Source organism: Ptychodera flava, chromosome 11, assembly GCF_041260155.1.
Source record: "Ptychodera flava strain L36383 chromosome 11, AS_Pfla_20210202, whole genome shotgun sequence".
Classification (NCBI taxonomy): domain Eukaryota; kingdom Metazoa; phylum Hemichordata; class Enteropneusta; family Ptychoderidae; genus Ptychodera; species Ptychodera flava.
In genome coordinates, this window is record NC_091938.1 from 17,512,106 (window position 1) to 17,528,559 (window position 16,454).

The window sequence follows — 16,454 nt, forward strand, 5'->3', positions numbered from 1 at the left end:
TCACTGCAATATCAACATGCATGGACGCCCTCAATAGATTGAGAATTCCGGAATGACATGCCAACCAATTTTTAATTTACACATTCCTGGGCGATCAACTAAACAGAAAAGGACATTTCATTAACCTGGTGGTAGAGTTAAATTTACTAGCAATTCACTTTTTAATCGCATTCTAAGGCTATTTAATAACACACGTTCATGATATTTTCCATGTTCAAATGAAGATATGTAAACGAGATCGTCGCTTTGTTCTCAATTATCAGAAAAACTTTGTGTTTCCGATTATTGTTGTAATCACGGTGTAGTACTACTAGGAGTGTTGGGTGGAACGTTAAATATGCCGTGAAGTCCACGACATCTGAAAACTATTTTACAGTGACCAGGCCTAGGAATATTCCAGATTCATTGGTAAGAACGTTGTTGCTATATATGACGAATAAAATGTTGTTTTCGCTTTGCCGTTTTTTCAAATTGCCAAAGAGGGAAAGCCTCAATGAAATGACTTTACACATATTTTGCTGTCTTGAGTTCAGGGATACGGCGCTGAAGGTTATGTACATCTTATTCAGATAACCTGCCCTCTCTTTTGAGACCTAGGCATGTTGTATTGGATACTTGCACAGCAGAGAAGTCCTGCAGCAATAAACGCAACGACGATGGAAACCCAAGCTATAATGATTGAGTGTCCCCAGGTGAAATCCATGTTGGTGTCCGTTGCATGTCTAGACGTTCTCGCAGCATACCATCCACTTCCAAGTGCAACTGTTGTACCTGGGATGTGTGCAGAGGAGAGAGAGGCATAATATTTCAGATATGGTATCAAAACACACAATAGGGCTAAAATACATTTGCTATACTTACTCTCTATTTTTTATGTCTATAGTAGAGAGAGAAAGAGAGAGTGGGAAGGGAGGGGGGCTGACAGACAGACAGACAGGGGCATAGGTGAGGGAGAAAAGGGGAGAGAAAGGCGGGTGAGACATACAGAAGACAGACAGTCTGCAGAACGGGCAAAAAGGGAGACAGATAGCCACACGGACGCAGGCACCACGAGACCGAGAGACAGACATAGAGATATTGTGAGAATAAGATCACACGATCTCTGGAAACATACTACCCGAAGACCACAATAAGAAACAAACATATTTTCACTAATGTCAAATTAGTTAATTTCGTTTGTGTCTCAAGTCTCAAAGCCAAGTAAATGAGACTGCGCTCTCGCAATTTAAATCGCCTTTGAGAAATGTTTTAAGGAAATGTATTAATCGAATCGAGGGAGCGTTAGAATGCATTCGGCCGCGGTGTTAAGGGAGCGTTCAGTTTTTACGGCTGGGGGGGGGGCGGCAAAATCTTGTCGCCGGTGTTCAAAAAAATATAGACCCCCCTTGCATTTTTCGTGAAAAAAAGATGACCCCCCCTTTGTCAGACGAAAAAAATTGATGAACCCCCCCCGCTTAAAAATAACTAAAACCCATACGTCAAATTACCCGCATGGTTTGGATTTGAACTCCGGTACGCCGCGCACTTTATTCGTGTAGCAGAGATGCCAGTGCACAAACTTCTCAGCCACATCCATTGAAACGTCTGTTAATTAGGACGACTGTTAGGCAATTTTAACTTCATTTCAATAGACAACGCATGTCCATGGACATTGTATAAAGTGAACTTTATTGGAGTGGTTCGCCAAAGGCAGCCCTCCGGTTAAGAGGGTCATGGGCCATTACGTAAAGTCAACTTTATTCTAGTGGGCCACGGTACCACCGTAAAGAGGGTCGATCATGGCTATTGCATAAAGTAGACTTTAGTGGACAGGGCTGCTGAAGGCGCACGGCCATTAAGATTGCCGTGGGGTATTACATAAAGTCAATTTATTGGAGTGGGCCGCCGCAGGCGGCCCGCCGGTAAAGAGGGTCGATCATGGCCATTGCATGAAGTAAACCTAATTGGAGTGGGCCGCCAAAGGCGTCTGCCTGTTAAGAGGGTCATGGGTAATACATAATGTATATTAATTGTAGTGGGCCGCCGAAGGCGGCCCGCCTGTAAAGAGGGTCGATCATGGCCATGGCATAAAGTGAACTTTATTGTTGGTATTATGTTTTTGAAAATGTGGTGACCCCCCCTTTCTTACCAGTGAAAAAGCGATGACCCCCCCCTTTGCGGATTCCAAAATTTTGATGACCCCCCTGGATACGCTTACCACGTAGCGTGAAAAATAAACTTGACATGCCAGTGCCGTTAAACTAGTCTCATGGAATCAAACAATGTTCCATTGAGTCCATTTTCACTGTGACCTGATCAAGGTGTTTCCATTGACTTCTATATCATTTACTCTTATTTGCGATTTTCCAATTAAAACTAGTATTATAAAAAGGTTTGGAGAAAGGCTGGTTTTCCTGTACGAGTAAAAATACATGTGGACACCCCGGCTAACAGCATTGACAGGCAAACAGAGATACCTCACCCGTTTCGTACACTGAAAAGAGCTGTTTAAAAGAAAGGTGCAACTTGTTATGGGTTGGCAGTTATGCGTGAAGCCTCGATCAACCCAATTTCATAGTAAAGAGAGAGAGGCATTGTGACACTACAAAGTGGACAAATAGAAGGAGGATGTGAAATGACCTTAGCTCATTGTAAACATCCCTTTGAAAAGAGGCAATATCACTCTGTTTCTCTCTCTCTCTCTCTCTCTCTCTCTCTCTCTTCTCTCTCTCTCTCTCTCTCTCTCTCTCTTGTATAGTTTAGAAATTTTCATGGGGTAGAACTGTTTGGCAGTGTGTTTGAGTAAAAGTTAATGAGAAGTTGAAGTCGGGACTTAAAACGGTTACCTGTGTTCTGTAGCGTCATATGCCGTGAACCACAGAGGAACGTCCATACGTACCGATTTAAACTTGTACTGATGGTCAACTTTATCGTTATATATATATATATATATATATATATATATATATATATATATAAAATCAAAGAAAGTGTTGACTATATACACCCTTTAAATCGACATTAACTACACACACCTTCAATGACATTCCAATCGACTGCTTCATTGTTACAAGTCGGTCTCTGCTCGGACGGCGACGTTACACAACTTTGCCAGAGTCCGTATGTATACTGGAAATTGCCATGGCGATTTTCAACCGTGAACGTATGCCACTCAGACGTCACAGTGCTGAGTACCTCCAAAATCAGCGTGAGCACAGTCGCAGCTAGGCCTAGAACCGGTAGCAAAGGGGCCATGGTGTTTACGACGACTCCACCGAGCCAAGAGTTGAACTACGACTAAACGAAGCATTGTCTCCTGTTTATTGCCTGAGTTTGACAGGCAATAAATCTCGGTCAAGAGTTATAAGCTCCAAATCTCGTGAAGCGCGACAAACCTTAGCTCTTCCAATTGTGTTTCATAGTCTGACAGCCATTGTGGCAAGAATACCGACTTCTTGATGGATGGCTACCCTGTACACTGTACCGATAAAGCAAATATTGGCCGTAAAAATTTCTCCCTTCATTGGTTCACCGTTATGTTTTAAACAGTTTCTCTGAGCAATGACCCACCTTTAACTTTGATTTAAACTTGCCATATTGAAAACAAGTCGAGAACCGGTATGATACTACACGATAATTGAAACTTTATTCAGTATTTGTGGATTTGCAACTCCAAGACGAAACCGTTGTCTAGAGGGCCTCATTCTTTTAAAAGCTAAGCTGTTTGTACAGCATGTAAAATAGTAGAGTGAATTATATTTGTTTGTAACTTGGTATCTAAAACTTGCATAGGAAAAAGTTGATCGGACCATAAAAGATACACAATCAAGAAATCTAATGGTTTGATAATTGCCTTTGTCATCAACATCGCTGCCTTCACTATTTGGAAGTAAGTTACACAACGGCTTCGTGCCAATATGTAGATACCACATACAATCTTAACTTTGCTTCAGAAAATTTAGTAATATAGAAAAAGTATAGTAAACAAAGTTAAAAGTTAAAATACCAGTACTGTCGTAAAAATAAATTTAGCAGCGCAATGTAAATTTCAAGCGTCAGCATGTTTTTTTATTCCATCATACAGTTAAACATATTCATATCAATGAGTTTGAAGCAAATAATCAAACAGACGTACATTTGAAACACTGTTTCTGTATGAAGTCGACTGAAGTACTTCTTACACACATTAGCTATCGCCAGGTCTAATTAATGTAATCTATACGCTGTCAGATTTCATTTGCAATGTTTCGCATAATGAGGAAATGTAGACCACGTTGTATACACTTTTGTGAACCCTCGTTTGTTACAAGGGACACTTCTAGCAGCGATTTTGAATGTTTAAAATCGTTAGCACAAAAAAACTTGACTCTAAAATGACACAAATGTGTTGAGACACGCGTACACAACAATTTGAAACCAATTTTTAATAAAATTAAACACATTCTCAGCATTTTTTATAGGAATGGTTACGCAAATTGAACTATTTTAGTGTATGCTTTACTGGAGCTCTGAATGTACTAGCCATTAAGAATAGGACATTGGCAGCGTGTCATACCGAGAACATGCTCAAAGTCTTCCATTGATTTATTGTTTGTTTTCAGACAAGAGGTCAAAAGGAGACCTTGACACTCTTGACGCTGACGAACTGCGCCCTCTACTGTACGCCTGGTTACCACTTATGAAGTCTTTCGTTTTACCTGTTAAACCACAATCACGCGTTTGCTATAATTTGTTCTCTCAAAAGGATGAAATCAGATGCCTCTTCAATAGTTATCGATTCATGATACAAAGTGAAGGGTAGTATATTTAAATAACCAATGATTTGTGTATTTTAGATTTGGCTAAAGTCAATAATTTTGTTGAATAAACATTTTAGCAAATTACAATGCATAAGTGTTACTGTTTAGATGAAACGCATAGAAGACTATACATACGCCATCTTTATGGAGCTATATTAATGCGTAGCATCTGCACATTTATGGGGTGCACATTAGGTAAGTGAATCACCTTTATAATAATAGTCTATTCACCGAATTGTACCAACTCTGGGGCACTTGAACAATTCGAAAAGTTATACTTAAGGTAACGCACCTGTCAGACGTACAGTCAACAGTGACGTATTGTGCCGAAATCTTAAACTTTTAAATCATAAATACCTTACCAATCCCAACAAATGCTAGAAAGTGACGGTATGCCTTTTGTAACCATTCGAAATGATAATCATTTTCAAATTCGACTAATGTTAAGACACGGAAATCAGTTGAACCATAAAATGCCCGACGGCTCAACATTAAACGTCTAACTTTTAATGTTCCTTGCAGTCATGGTGACGCTGGTTTCAGTCATCAAGATTATGGCAAAGTCCATTTTAGGGTGTTATGGTCCACTTCGATCTACCTTACTTTCTCTGTAAAAGAGGTGAAAGTAAAGAAAAATTGAATATTCATATATATATATATATATATATATATATATATATATATATATATATATATATCATTCGTATTTATGATATACTGTTAAAGCATGAAAATACTGAGATGCTATATACCAGTAGCTTACTGTCCATTGATAATGCTTATTTCTACGAACGTGTAATCTCTACTAGCAGCTCTTCTGAACCTCTGATGTGAAACACTAAAAGTTGCGACACCATTTCAATATCGCCCGCTCATTCTGAGTTTTCAAAAATAACAGGACGATTCATTTTTGCATGTAAATTACTACACAATCGTTACGAATCACAGCAAAGAAAATAGGGATATGCTTACTTTTCAATCTCTCTATTTCCGTCTTCTCTTCCCGTCTTATCTCGCCCATTTCTCGGCGGATGGCTTTTCGCTTGTCGAAGCGAGTATGTTCTATTTGTTTGCACTCTTTTAAGGCTTCCCTCTCGTCATCGTCATCTCCGAATCTTACTCTTATTGCTTCCAGAACCTAAATGTAGGCGAAGAGAATTAATTGAATAGTGGAAGAGAGTATGACATCGTAACAGTCAAATCAATAAATTAAGATTAGGCTGTTCTGTTGAGGATTGAAACTTTCACTTGCGTATGGAGAAAATTTGGGAGAGTTCAAGGTGAAATAGTGATGTTTTTCGCTGATGGTACCCTTTAGCCTGAATATGTTCTGTTTGTGCAGTCTCAACAATAGTAAACGATGGAGATTATAGGTCTCAGTCTTGTAGGGGTTAAAATCTACTCTCAGTAAATCGCTGACGAACTTATTATCAAAACTCATGCCTGTCGATAGACAAAGATACTATGATCGCCGAAAAGAAAAAAACACAAGTTCTGGCCTGCAGCAGTGAAATTGAAAAGTGTCATCAATTACGACAGAATACTGTCACATGTCATCTTTATTTTAATCTCGTTTCTTTGCCCATACGCTCAGCTAAGATGAGCGACCGCAGAGACATTCCAGTAGCAGAACGAACTGGTCGAAAGACATATATGTAGTAAAGATACTGCAGAGGAACTATTGAATTTGATACGGCAAGACAGAGTGAGAGGGAAAGAAGTTAGAACTTAGAGAGGAAGAGAGAACAACAAAACAGAGACATACATTCGCTTATAATCACAGTAGAAAAATCGAGAATTTCTACTAACTCGCGATTTGTTGCGAACGATGTGAGAAAGATCATTGATCCCTGATAACAAATAAATGATAAATCTGTTAACTCTAGTGTTGTGTCATACCACCGCTTACAAATGAAAATGATACATTGTTGTTGAGTATATTATATCACAAGAACCTGCCGTTAGTTGAATCATCAAAAGTAGAGAATAAATGTTAAAGGTATACTGTCACCTGTTCCAACTCTGCCACAGTTACCATGGAAAGAGAAAATCTAACCAATCACAGATTTCAAGCGGGTGGCCGCTTTTTTAAAAACAGCGCTCTCACATGGGCATTTTGAATACCACGGAACGCCCCTTTAATCATACATATATTTGTGCCTTGTCTAATCCTAGATTTCAGTTCTTGATGATACTCGAATAATTAGCTACAGGGTCTGTGATATTTTTCCGGCATACGCTTGTAAAAGTTTGCTCTTAGAATTGGGTACGCGATAAATCGTTATTGACCGTTTTCCTTTTATGTAGTAAACACAATATTATTGGAGCCAGACAAGCCTGTCGGGAAGCTTGAGCCAAGCCTGGCATACTTTTACTTTGATGGATTTGCTAGGGTAACGTGTTTATGTCTACATAAGTTGACGAAATTCATAGGATTGTTTCTCACAGAAATATTCTGTTCCAAAAATATGCCAAGTAGTATAAAGTATCCATTTAGTAAACATCATTTGCATTATAAAGGTAATTTTTACGCATTTTTTGTTTTGATTTATTCCGTTTTGGGGGTTGTGCATGGCACACATTGTTGAATCATGTGCAGCTGTACCAATGATTTTTATTCCAAAGTTTGTGAACTTTCATGAAATTATACAAATCAAGTATGTGTGGATTTCTCTTTATAATTACAGTTATCCTGTACGAGCGTTTTAGCCACTGCTTAAACTGTAATGATCGAATTGGACGATACGAGCGATAAGGTGAACTCTCGTATTCTTGGTCACCGAGCTGGCGTTTACTACACAGGGTCGTCCCCTGGGTATCTTGCAAGACTTCCTCTGAATATCAGACTTATTCGCCGGAAACGGTTTGAATCATTTTGAGACTGCTGTATGATTTTTAATCGTATACCTTACCAAAATGAATAACAGTCCGGCAAAGATATATCCAGCAATCAATTCTCAGAAACAATGGCGAATGACCCACAAAGCCATGTCAGAATTGTAACGGGTAGAGTTAACATAATTGTACGCAGATCCTCCCTGAAAGTTTTTGAAAACATATCCAAAGTTCAATCTATAGAATAATGGTTAAATACTATCTTTATTTACATACTATAAAAGCTTAAAGAGGCACTTTTCTTGACAGGGTACACCCAAGCACAAATGAAAAGACACCTTCCAAGGAAGAATACGTTTAGGACAAGGATGTGTTATGAAATCAAACGATCCCTATATTCACTGACAGGGACAGTTGGTCCATGTCAACCTTTAGAAATAATGCTTGCAAAACAGTTGACAAAATGAGCCTTTTTCACCCCATGTCCACTTTGCACATGTGATCATTTTAACATACAGGTATTATACCTCAATATTCAGACAAAATGTACATATGGTTTAATTTGTTTACGCAAACACCAGACCCTCTTTGTAAACAAATGAACCAAACTTCTTTATTCCTTAGATATATTTAATTTGATACCCATAACCCCTTTTACAGAACATGCCTGTAAATGCTAATTACGAAGCATTTTTGGTGATAAAATTCTATGCTGGAAAGATTAAACGTACCAGAATTTATGCCACTCTTCGTATTCGTAAAATCGTCTGTCACGGTCAAAGTTTCGCTTTGTCAGTGCAAGTAGTATGATACTCGTCTAACGTGACAAGGAAAATGAAGAGAACCAAGGTTATCATTTATCGCAGGATGGCTTCAAGAGTCAGTTTAAATAGGCCTGATCAATGTTAAGGTAGTACTCACTTCCATATTGAAAGACTTAACTTTTATGCAAAAATTCCTCAAGGCAACTTTCAAACGATCTCTTTCAAAATCAATGCACGGTTTGGTATTATGGGAACATTACTCAAACTTTCTGGACAAAGAAAATTCAAATGGCCAACATTCCCATGTTAATTCTTTTGGGAAAATTAAGCTTTCAATTTCACAAAAGTTAGCCGATGTATACCTTATTTATTTCACGACCTTCAAAATGAGCTCCAACAAAAGGTAGACAATTTTCATAAAGTTTATAGTCTGAATATCATGTTCCCGAGGTGCAATCTACCTTAATGTGACATATACATATGTGTTCCAGATATTGTATTTTCAATGACGGAATACTTATCCTTCTTTAACGCGTATGATCATGGATAGTCTACAAAGTGGCGCTTTTCCCGTTTTTTCTAGCTTATGTATAGATTTCAATATACTTCTTCGAGTTCAATGATCGATAAAATTGGACGAATTGGTTATCTTTTCATCAGTAGGAACCGCAGAAGCATTGAGAAATGCCATTCTGCGAAAGGGTTAGGACCATGGTCGCAATTGGAAGAGTGACAAAAGATCATTAACGATTAGAAGAAACATTAAATGGTTTGAAGATAAGCACAAATAAATTTCAACAACTTTATTCAAACTGTGAAAATTCAACTGAGTGTTGTAAAGTCACGTCGCCAAGTCCTCCAATAACAAGTTTAATTTTTGACTTCCTGCTATCTGATTATTACCCATAAAATGATTTTACGTTTGATCCAAACTCGGCAAACAGTTCAGTGTAACAAAGAGAAATCTAAAGATCGTATGATTGCAACTTACCATGTTCATCGTGACCGCTATCATGACAGAGGGGATCATTACAGATGAATTCACGGGAAACCAAAAACTACAGAAATAATAAACAAACGATCAAACAAAAAACCAAAAACAACCAACCAACCAACCAAACAAACAGAGTATCAAAGCCATGAAAAGGATAGGTCAAACTTCTAGGCTAAGTTGGGATACCATATAACGCTTGATTACTAGATCTCCATAGATCTATATAACATTCATCTGTGGAAAATTTAGAGGTACATTTATTCTAGATGAACGTGTGAAATTCCCCACATATCACCTAAAACACAGCCAGACTAATTGAATTGTCTCAGGAAAGATTTGCGTAATAAACATGCCGAGAATATTTACTGTAAGTATACTTACTCATTTCTATTATTGTAGATATCAAATTTTATACATAGGCAAATTATCACAACAATGACTGGTAGTAGCCAACCACTTAACATATACGGAATCCTGTAAATAAAAATTGGGCAGTTCTAAAAGTTGACACCGAGGTTGTGTCGTGTTGCAAATATTCTTGGCGATAGGAACACGCTATCTTTGCAGAATATCACTACACTACCCAAAGTGAAAGAAAAGACGAATCATCTATCATCTGAGTGTCCTAATATAGTTGCTAGGCTTGTGCTTTCATCAATACAGTCTAGTAAGAACGACTCGTTTGGTAGGTTATGATTAATATTAGAACATTTTAATAGAAAATGGAGTCCTACTGACTCTAATATAAATCTAGCACACTGAGCTCAAGTGCAATTTTAGGGTTGGGGTAAAGATCGAAACCAACAGATATACTAATTATGCTTGAAGTATTTTACGTTTTTCTTGGGATCTCGCGAGATTTTTGATACTCCATCTGCTACTCGATCGATATCTGTTTCAGAGCATGTTAAATAAGTTAAACTTTCTAGTCGAGTGTGCACCGGTAATTTGTTGTCTATCAGTGCTTGGCTGTTTGTGTTTGTCTTATAGGGTTTGTCATGATGGAACTTTTGACTATAATGTATATTATGGCGTGGTAATATTGTTTTGATTTACTAATAAAATAAATTACTTTTCTGCAGCTTTCAATACCATCTCAAAATATTGGCCATTAATGTCCCTAACGAGACTTTGTCGGTTGAACAACACTGTCATTGAAGATTCAGTGAAGTCTTGTTTACCTTCGATATTTGCAGGTGTGTATGAAATGTGCCAATCTCCTATACACCTCGATTGATAGGTTCAAGGTCCATGAACTATTAGCCAGAAAAGAAAACTGAATCACAGCCGCCGAGACGCTATACACCTAAAAGAAGTCAAGAGCAAATGGTTTGTGAGGGCAACTCCTACGGTGAATATTCATAAGATGGCGATATCTGTCTACGCTCAGAAGAAAACATAATGCGGCCAAATCGAATCTAGGACACTGACTATCGCTTTAATAATATGACAGCTAACAAAATATGATCGCAATCCCTGAAAACCAATCGGTTAGAGATCGACTGCACTGTTGTCATTTTCAGCACTATTTTATAATGCCAGACAGAGTGTAGAGTGGCAAGAAACTATGAAATGTCAAAATATTATATTGGTTTAATGTAACTCACATTCCAGTGGTTGTCTTTGGATTCTACCAAAACTTGTGCAAATGTTATTATACTAATTATTATCGTACTTATTATTATTATACTATCTCTTAATTGTCACTCAGGCATTAGGATTGTAAACATACATCCGTATATCAAAATTTTCTATGACTTCGAGCGTTCAAAATCATGCCTGCCTCAGAAATGTTCGTTGATCTGAGGATGATTTTCAGATGAAACTATACTTTAAGCTGACACTGACGTTAAAGATATCACTTTCTAAACATACCATCGGTGAACTTGTCACTCCTCCAAGGAATACGAAAAATGGCATTGGTGAAAATGAATGATATAATGCCATATCAGACAATACTGGTCAGTGGACAATCTACAATGCAAAGATATGAAATAAATAATCAGCCTGATATATATATATATATATATATATATATATATATATATATATATATATAATATATATATATATATATATATATATATACCGTCTGAAGATTGCAGGATGCATGAAACATAAGTAACAGATATTATCACTTTGTACTTGAAGTAATGTGTGTGAATGGACATGCTTAACACAAATGAGTGACTCATCAGCGTTTTACATACATACATACATACATACATACATACATACATACATACATACATACATACATACATACATACATACAAGGGCGTGTCAGCCATATTCATAGAAAATTAGTAGTTTTGGCGAGGCACATTGGTAGAATGCCAAGCCATCGGGTAAAATAATGATTGACGACCACAAAATCGTACATATAAGGCATCTTTGACAGCGGCTACATAACTTACCCGGATAAGCTTAGGAAAAACACAGACATTAGGATGAGTAAACATGCCACGCCATTGGTGGCAGTGATAATGTCGCCTCGTGCAGCGACAATGAATGTCTGGAAATAAAAAATAATTGACAGTTTTCAGAATTAAATGTAAGGATAGGTAAATGTACAAAAACGTCCAGAGCCTCAAAATACAACAGCACTGTACTAGCTGGTATCATCATAGCATATCGCAATATCTTTCTTGCTTGAAACAAAATAAACTAAGTGGCCTCACTTTAATGCCCCCTTTATATTTTAAGAAGGGTTATGTAAATTGATGGACGGGATATACTGACCACAGGCTTCACACCTATCTTCATAACAACGGCTGTGATTGTCTGTTGAGGGCACATGCAGGTTGTGTATTCTTCGTTGATCGTTTCTTGACCAACTGACACTTGTCTTTTTCCAGATACTACGAAATAATAACAAATAGAACAACGAATAAAGACCTATGCATATATATACAAATATATATACAGTTTGAAATTAATCTTTACAAACGATATATAAGATCCATTCAGTTTATCTGTCTGAAGATTGCAGGACGCATTAAACTTAAGTAACAGATATTATTACTTTGTTTTTGATGTAAATTTTATTTTATATATATATATATATATATATATATATATATATATATATATATATATATATATATATATATATATATATATATATATATATATATATATACCATTCTTTTTTGAGCGGTTCTGTCTGTTGCTTCTACGTGACTGGCTGCCGTATGTTGTGAGTTCGAACCGGATAAAAAACACAGTATTTTAATGCTCTGTTGGTTTGGAAAACTGCCAAATCCCAAGAGGAGACATACAATATGCTTCATTATGCAGGAGAATTAAATTATCTGCTTACCCAGTAGGTTCATTGAATTGCATTGCCACACACTTGGGACTAAAACCAATCTGCAAAGTATAAGTGACTAGGTGACTACATACGTACATGAGTCAAAATATATATATTGAGGAAGCGAGATTGCCTGATGTTAAATATCAAATATAATAAAACAAGTGTTTAATATGAGAACTTTAATGTTATTTTGCATTTCTTCGTAAAATGGTAGTAAACCTACAAAGTTTTGCTCGACTGCTACTCAGAGGGAAAATAAAAATTCAGGTAAGCATTATTAGATTTTTATCATCAACGAGGCATACCTGCTTGTGGGGAAACTTCAAGGTGAGCAGGGTTTCTGGCTGTCCATACACATGGCCACTAGGGTAGATCCCAACAAACACAACCGGGCTGTTTACCTTTTGCACTCTCTTTGTTGTCGTGATAGACTTGACCCAGGTTCGTTTTGATGAGCTGCAAAGTGACGGGGCGATAGGTCAACGAGATTCGTAGACATGTTTCTCGAATGTTGGACTGTCTAGTTGGAACATTTGATGGGCTATGACAGTTGTTATGGGATCACTTAGAAGTGCACTTGGGAAAACAGAGTTGGCCAATCATTGTCTATCAGTCTACACTTGTTTTACCCTCTTCTTGAGTGCTTTCCCCTTCTTTATTTAAGGTACTACGGTTGCCATTTCGCAAACACACGGTTTCTTAAAATTACCATAAAAGTGGTAAATACATGTGGTATCCAATTCAACTAAAACGGTGTTATCCAAACTTTTAAGGAGTGGCAAAAAAGCCTAAGAATCTTGCATTAATTTACATTTTCGCTACAGAATTGAGCGCATGAAGGTAGGACGGAGATGACTAACACATCACAACCATGGATTAGTTTTATTTTCACTTTAATACTTCCCAAATAACTATACTCATTGAGCTGTATTATTTATACTCTGTCACATGCTGGACAAGTATTTAAAAGCAGGCAAATCGTTTAATATTAGCCAAAGCACAAGCTTGCAAGATATTTACATTAAAAAAATTACAAGGATAATTCAAACAACGAAACAGATCAATTTGAAATAAAAACAGTGAAAATAGCATTATGACGCTTTCTTTCAAGTCACCCAATCTAGAAACCGACTAAATTAGCCTATTTGATCTGTTTAAAATTGTTTTCACGGCAGATAATGAAACGGGCATTTTCATTCCCTAATTTCCCTGTCTGCCATCCTTGATCACTAGACGTTCACTCGGTAGCAAAACAGTTTTGCAGTTGACATTTTTCAATACTTATTTCCTTTGTCATCTAATTTTATCGATGAATTCGCCAACGTAAAGGGTAATAAGTCGATGCAATTCTGGCCCGACCCTATAGTACATACAATGCTTTTATTGAAACTTTGGTTCAGTTTTGCGAGTAGCCTACAACCTAGATATCGTCCGTGCGCCCAGAGTTACATAACCATTGTCCAAGCATATCATCATTTAAATCAAGGGCATTGCTAGGAAATTAGACTTTCCGCTATTACTGATGTTGATCGTTATGTACGCCATGCGTATACACAACCATGAGTTCACACTTTACTTGATACACTGACACTTCAGTGCAACGATAGTTTTGCCAAATCAAACGCCTATAGTTTTTACAGTGTTAGCATCTTGTCGACTTTGCACTACAATTATCTCATTTCGACCGAAATATGGAGCTCCTGTCTTCTTTCGAAAAGAGGAACTGATCAGATAATACCTAAATTTTCTTAATTTCATAATATCCGACCTCGATAAACATCATTGCGTGCAGCAGCTCATAGAATATATTCGCATAATACAGCAAAGTGCGACTTGAAGCTATTGAAATCAAGTTTAGATGATTTTGTCCCATTACTTTTTAATTGTGATGATCAACTTCACCCGTTGTAATAGGGATATCAAGATGATCAAAAAGGCCTACCTTTTTGTCTCTGCTGGCATGACATCGGCGGGATTATGGTAAACGAACGTCACCAAAGTTGTCATATCTAAGGTTGAAATGCGAAATGTTGAAAAGGTGATAAGAACCACTGTGACTTCTTTACTCATTTTCTGACATCCAAATAATTAATATATGATATAAAGAACACATTATGTAAATAATCTTGCAATGAACTTGCCATTCATCACCTTAATCGGTCAAGAAATATTTTAAATACTTGACAAGATATGGAAATACCAGACATAGATACAGTAGTTTACTTTAACTGGACAACGACATGTTTCTCAGATCCGTGATATATGACTAACTGCGGTTTAAAATCTGGATTTCAAAATTTGATACATTTTCACCCAAAGACTTCAACATTCTAAGCTAATAGTGCTCAATGAACAATTTAAATAGCGATTGCTCACAGCCCTCAGTCAACTTTCAATTGCCATTTTCCATCTGCGTCACACATAAACGGTAAGAATCATCACTCTATACCTATTGTAAGTTTAAGTTTGTAATATATATATATATATATATATATATACATATAATATATATTTGTGAAACTTAAGTAATAGATTTCATTACTTTGTATGTATATATATATATATATATATATATATATATATATATATATATATTACATATAATATATTTGTGAAACTTAAGTAATAGATTTCATTACTTTGTACTTGAAGTAATCTGTTTATTTATAACGCTCTGCTTTAGCATTGAGCACTGTAATTTCCCACAACGACATCTGTATACTTCGAGATATATATATATATATATATATATATATATATATATATATAATATATATATATATATATATATATATATATATATTCTATAATGGTTATGAAGGAAGGCAGCTACATCAATGTAATTAATTAATTTTACTAGTATCGTATATTAAATTCCTATGGTTGTGCCTTAACAGTTTAGTTTGAACACTATGGCGAAAAATTGGTCGATAGTACCTACCAAAGAATGATAGCATGAAGCCCGGGCTGAAAATGACGTGGACGATGATAAGAAACAATGTATGTCATATTTTTATCGAGCACTCCACTTAACAAAGCTTTAATGACCACTACATACGTTATTACACTATTTTTGTTTGCTGCTGGAACTATACAAGAACATTTAGAAGTTACATTGAATGTGCTCACTAGAATTGCCTGTCCAGATTTTTGGCGGTATCCCTAAGTGAGTCGAAGGAAGCGATTCGGATTCCACTGTATTTCTTCTTCGTCTTTTGTCAATTCCATTTATTGTCAGCGAATTTATTCCTCTTGGTATCTCTTTCGACCGAATTGCTCGATATTCTGTTTAAAAAGAAGAAATTCACGTCTTTGTGTCTCTATAACAAAAAAGCTTTTATTCAACGACATTCACAGATAGTTTTAGGACAAAATATAGAATTAACTGGAAGTCGCAATTTCTGGCTTTTGATTGTATATCCAAATAAAAATATTGTCTAATAAATAGTCTTATGTTGAAAGAACATTGCACTAGTCAAACACAATGATCGTGCATTCACCATTGCTAAGGATTTCAACGATACCAATAAATCAATTGATTTGTCAATCAATTTAACTTTTCAAAATATAAGAAGTTTTGTTCAAAAAGCACTCTCGTTTCTCAGTTTGGCGTGAGCAAAACTATAGAATCTATTCCACAGCAATTTTAATAGTCTTGTAATCATTACCTTTAAATAACCAATTTAAAATCCATAAAACCAGAGGCATTCAAATTCTGGACATTAGATTATAGAGAAGAAAACTCGATAGTCAACGAGAGTTCAAAG

General features: G+C 36.4%; 1 protein-coding gene and 3 long non-coding RNA genes across 4 annotated transcripts in view; all 4 read right to left on the minus strand.

Annotated features, from left to right (window-relative positions):
• Positions 1–183: 183 nt before the first annotated feature.
• Positions 184–16,454, minus strand: part of LOC139143694 (uncharacterized) — a 231,820-nt gene continuing 215,549 nt past the window's right edge. Inside the window, exon 3 of the long non-coding RNA XR_011554659.1 lies at positions 184–771. This is a non-coding gene — a long non-coding RNA (uncharacterized lncRNA). The remainder of the gene's footprint in view (positions 772–16,454) is intronic.
• On the minus strand, positions 3,601–5,952 carry LOC139143055 (uncharacterized). The gene is made up of 2 exons (XR_011554509.1): positions 5,751–5,952; positions 3,601–5,386 (listed from the first exon to the last, which is right to left on the minus strand). It is a non-coding gene; the product is annotated as an uncharacterized lncRNA (long non-coding RNA).
• Positions 7,675–12,221, minus strand: LOC139143056 (cadherin EGF LAG seven-pass G-type receptor 1-like). Its single transcript, XM_070713229.1, has 8 exons — positions 12,114–12,221; positions 11,789–11,886; positions 11,247–11,345; positions 10,553–10,677; positions 9,753–9,845; positions 9,369–9,435; positions 8,345–8,430; positions 7,675–7,816 (listed from the first exon to the last, which is right to left on the minus strand). Exons 3-8 carry the CDS (start codon positions 11,316–11,318, stop codon positions 7,729–7,731), a joined length of 531 nt encoding a protein of 176 aa, XP_070569330.1. The 5' UTR covers positions 11,319–11,345; positions 11,789–11,886; positions 12,114–12,221; the 3' UTR covers positions 7,675–7,728.
• Positions 12,694–15,960, minus strand: LOC139143057 (uncharacterized). The gene is made up of 4 exons (XR_011554510.1): positions 15,817–15,960; positions 14,630–14,696; positions 12,993–13,143; positions 12,694–12,743 (listed from the first exon to the last, which is right to left on the minus strand). It is a non-coding gene; the product is annotated as an uncharacterized lncRNA (long non-coding RNA).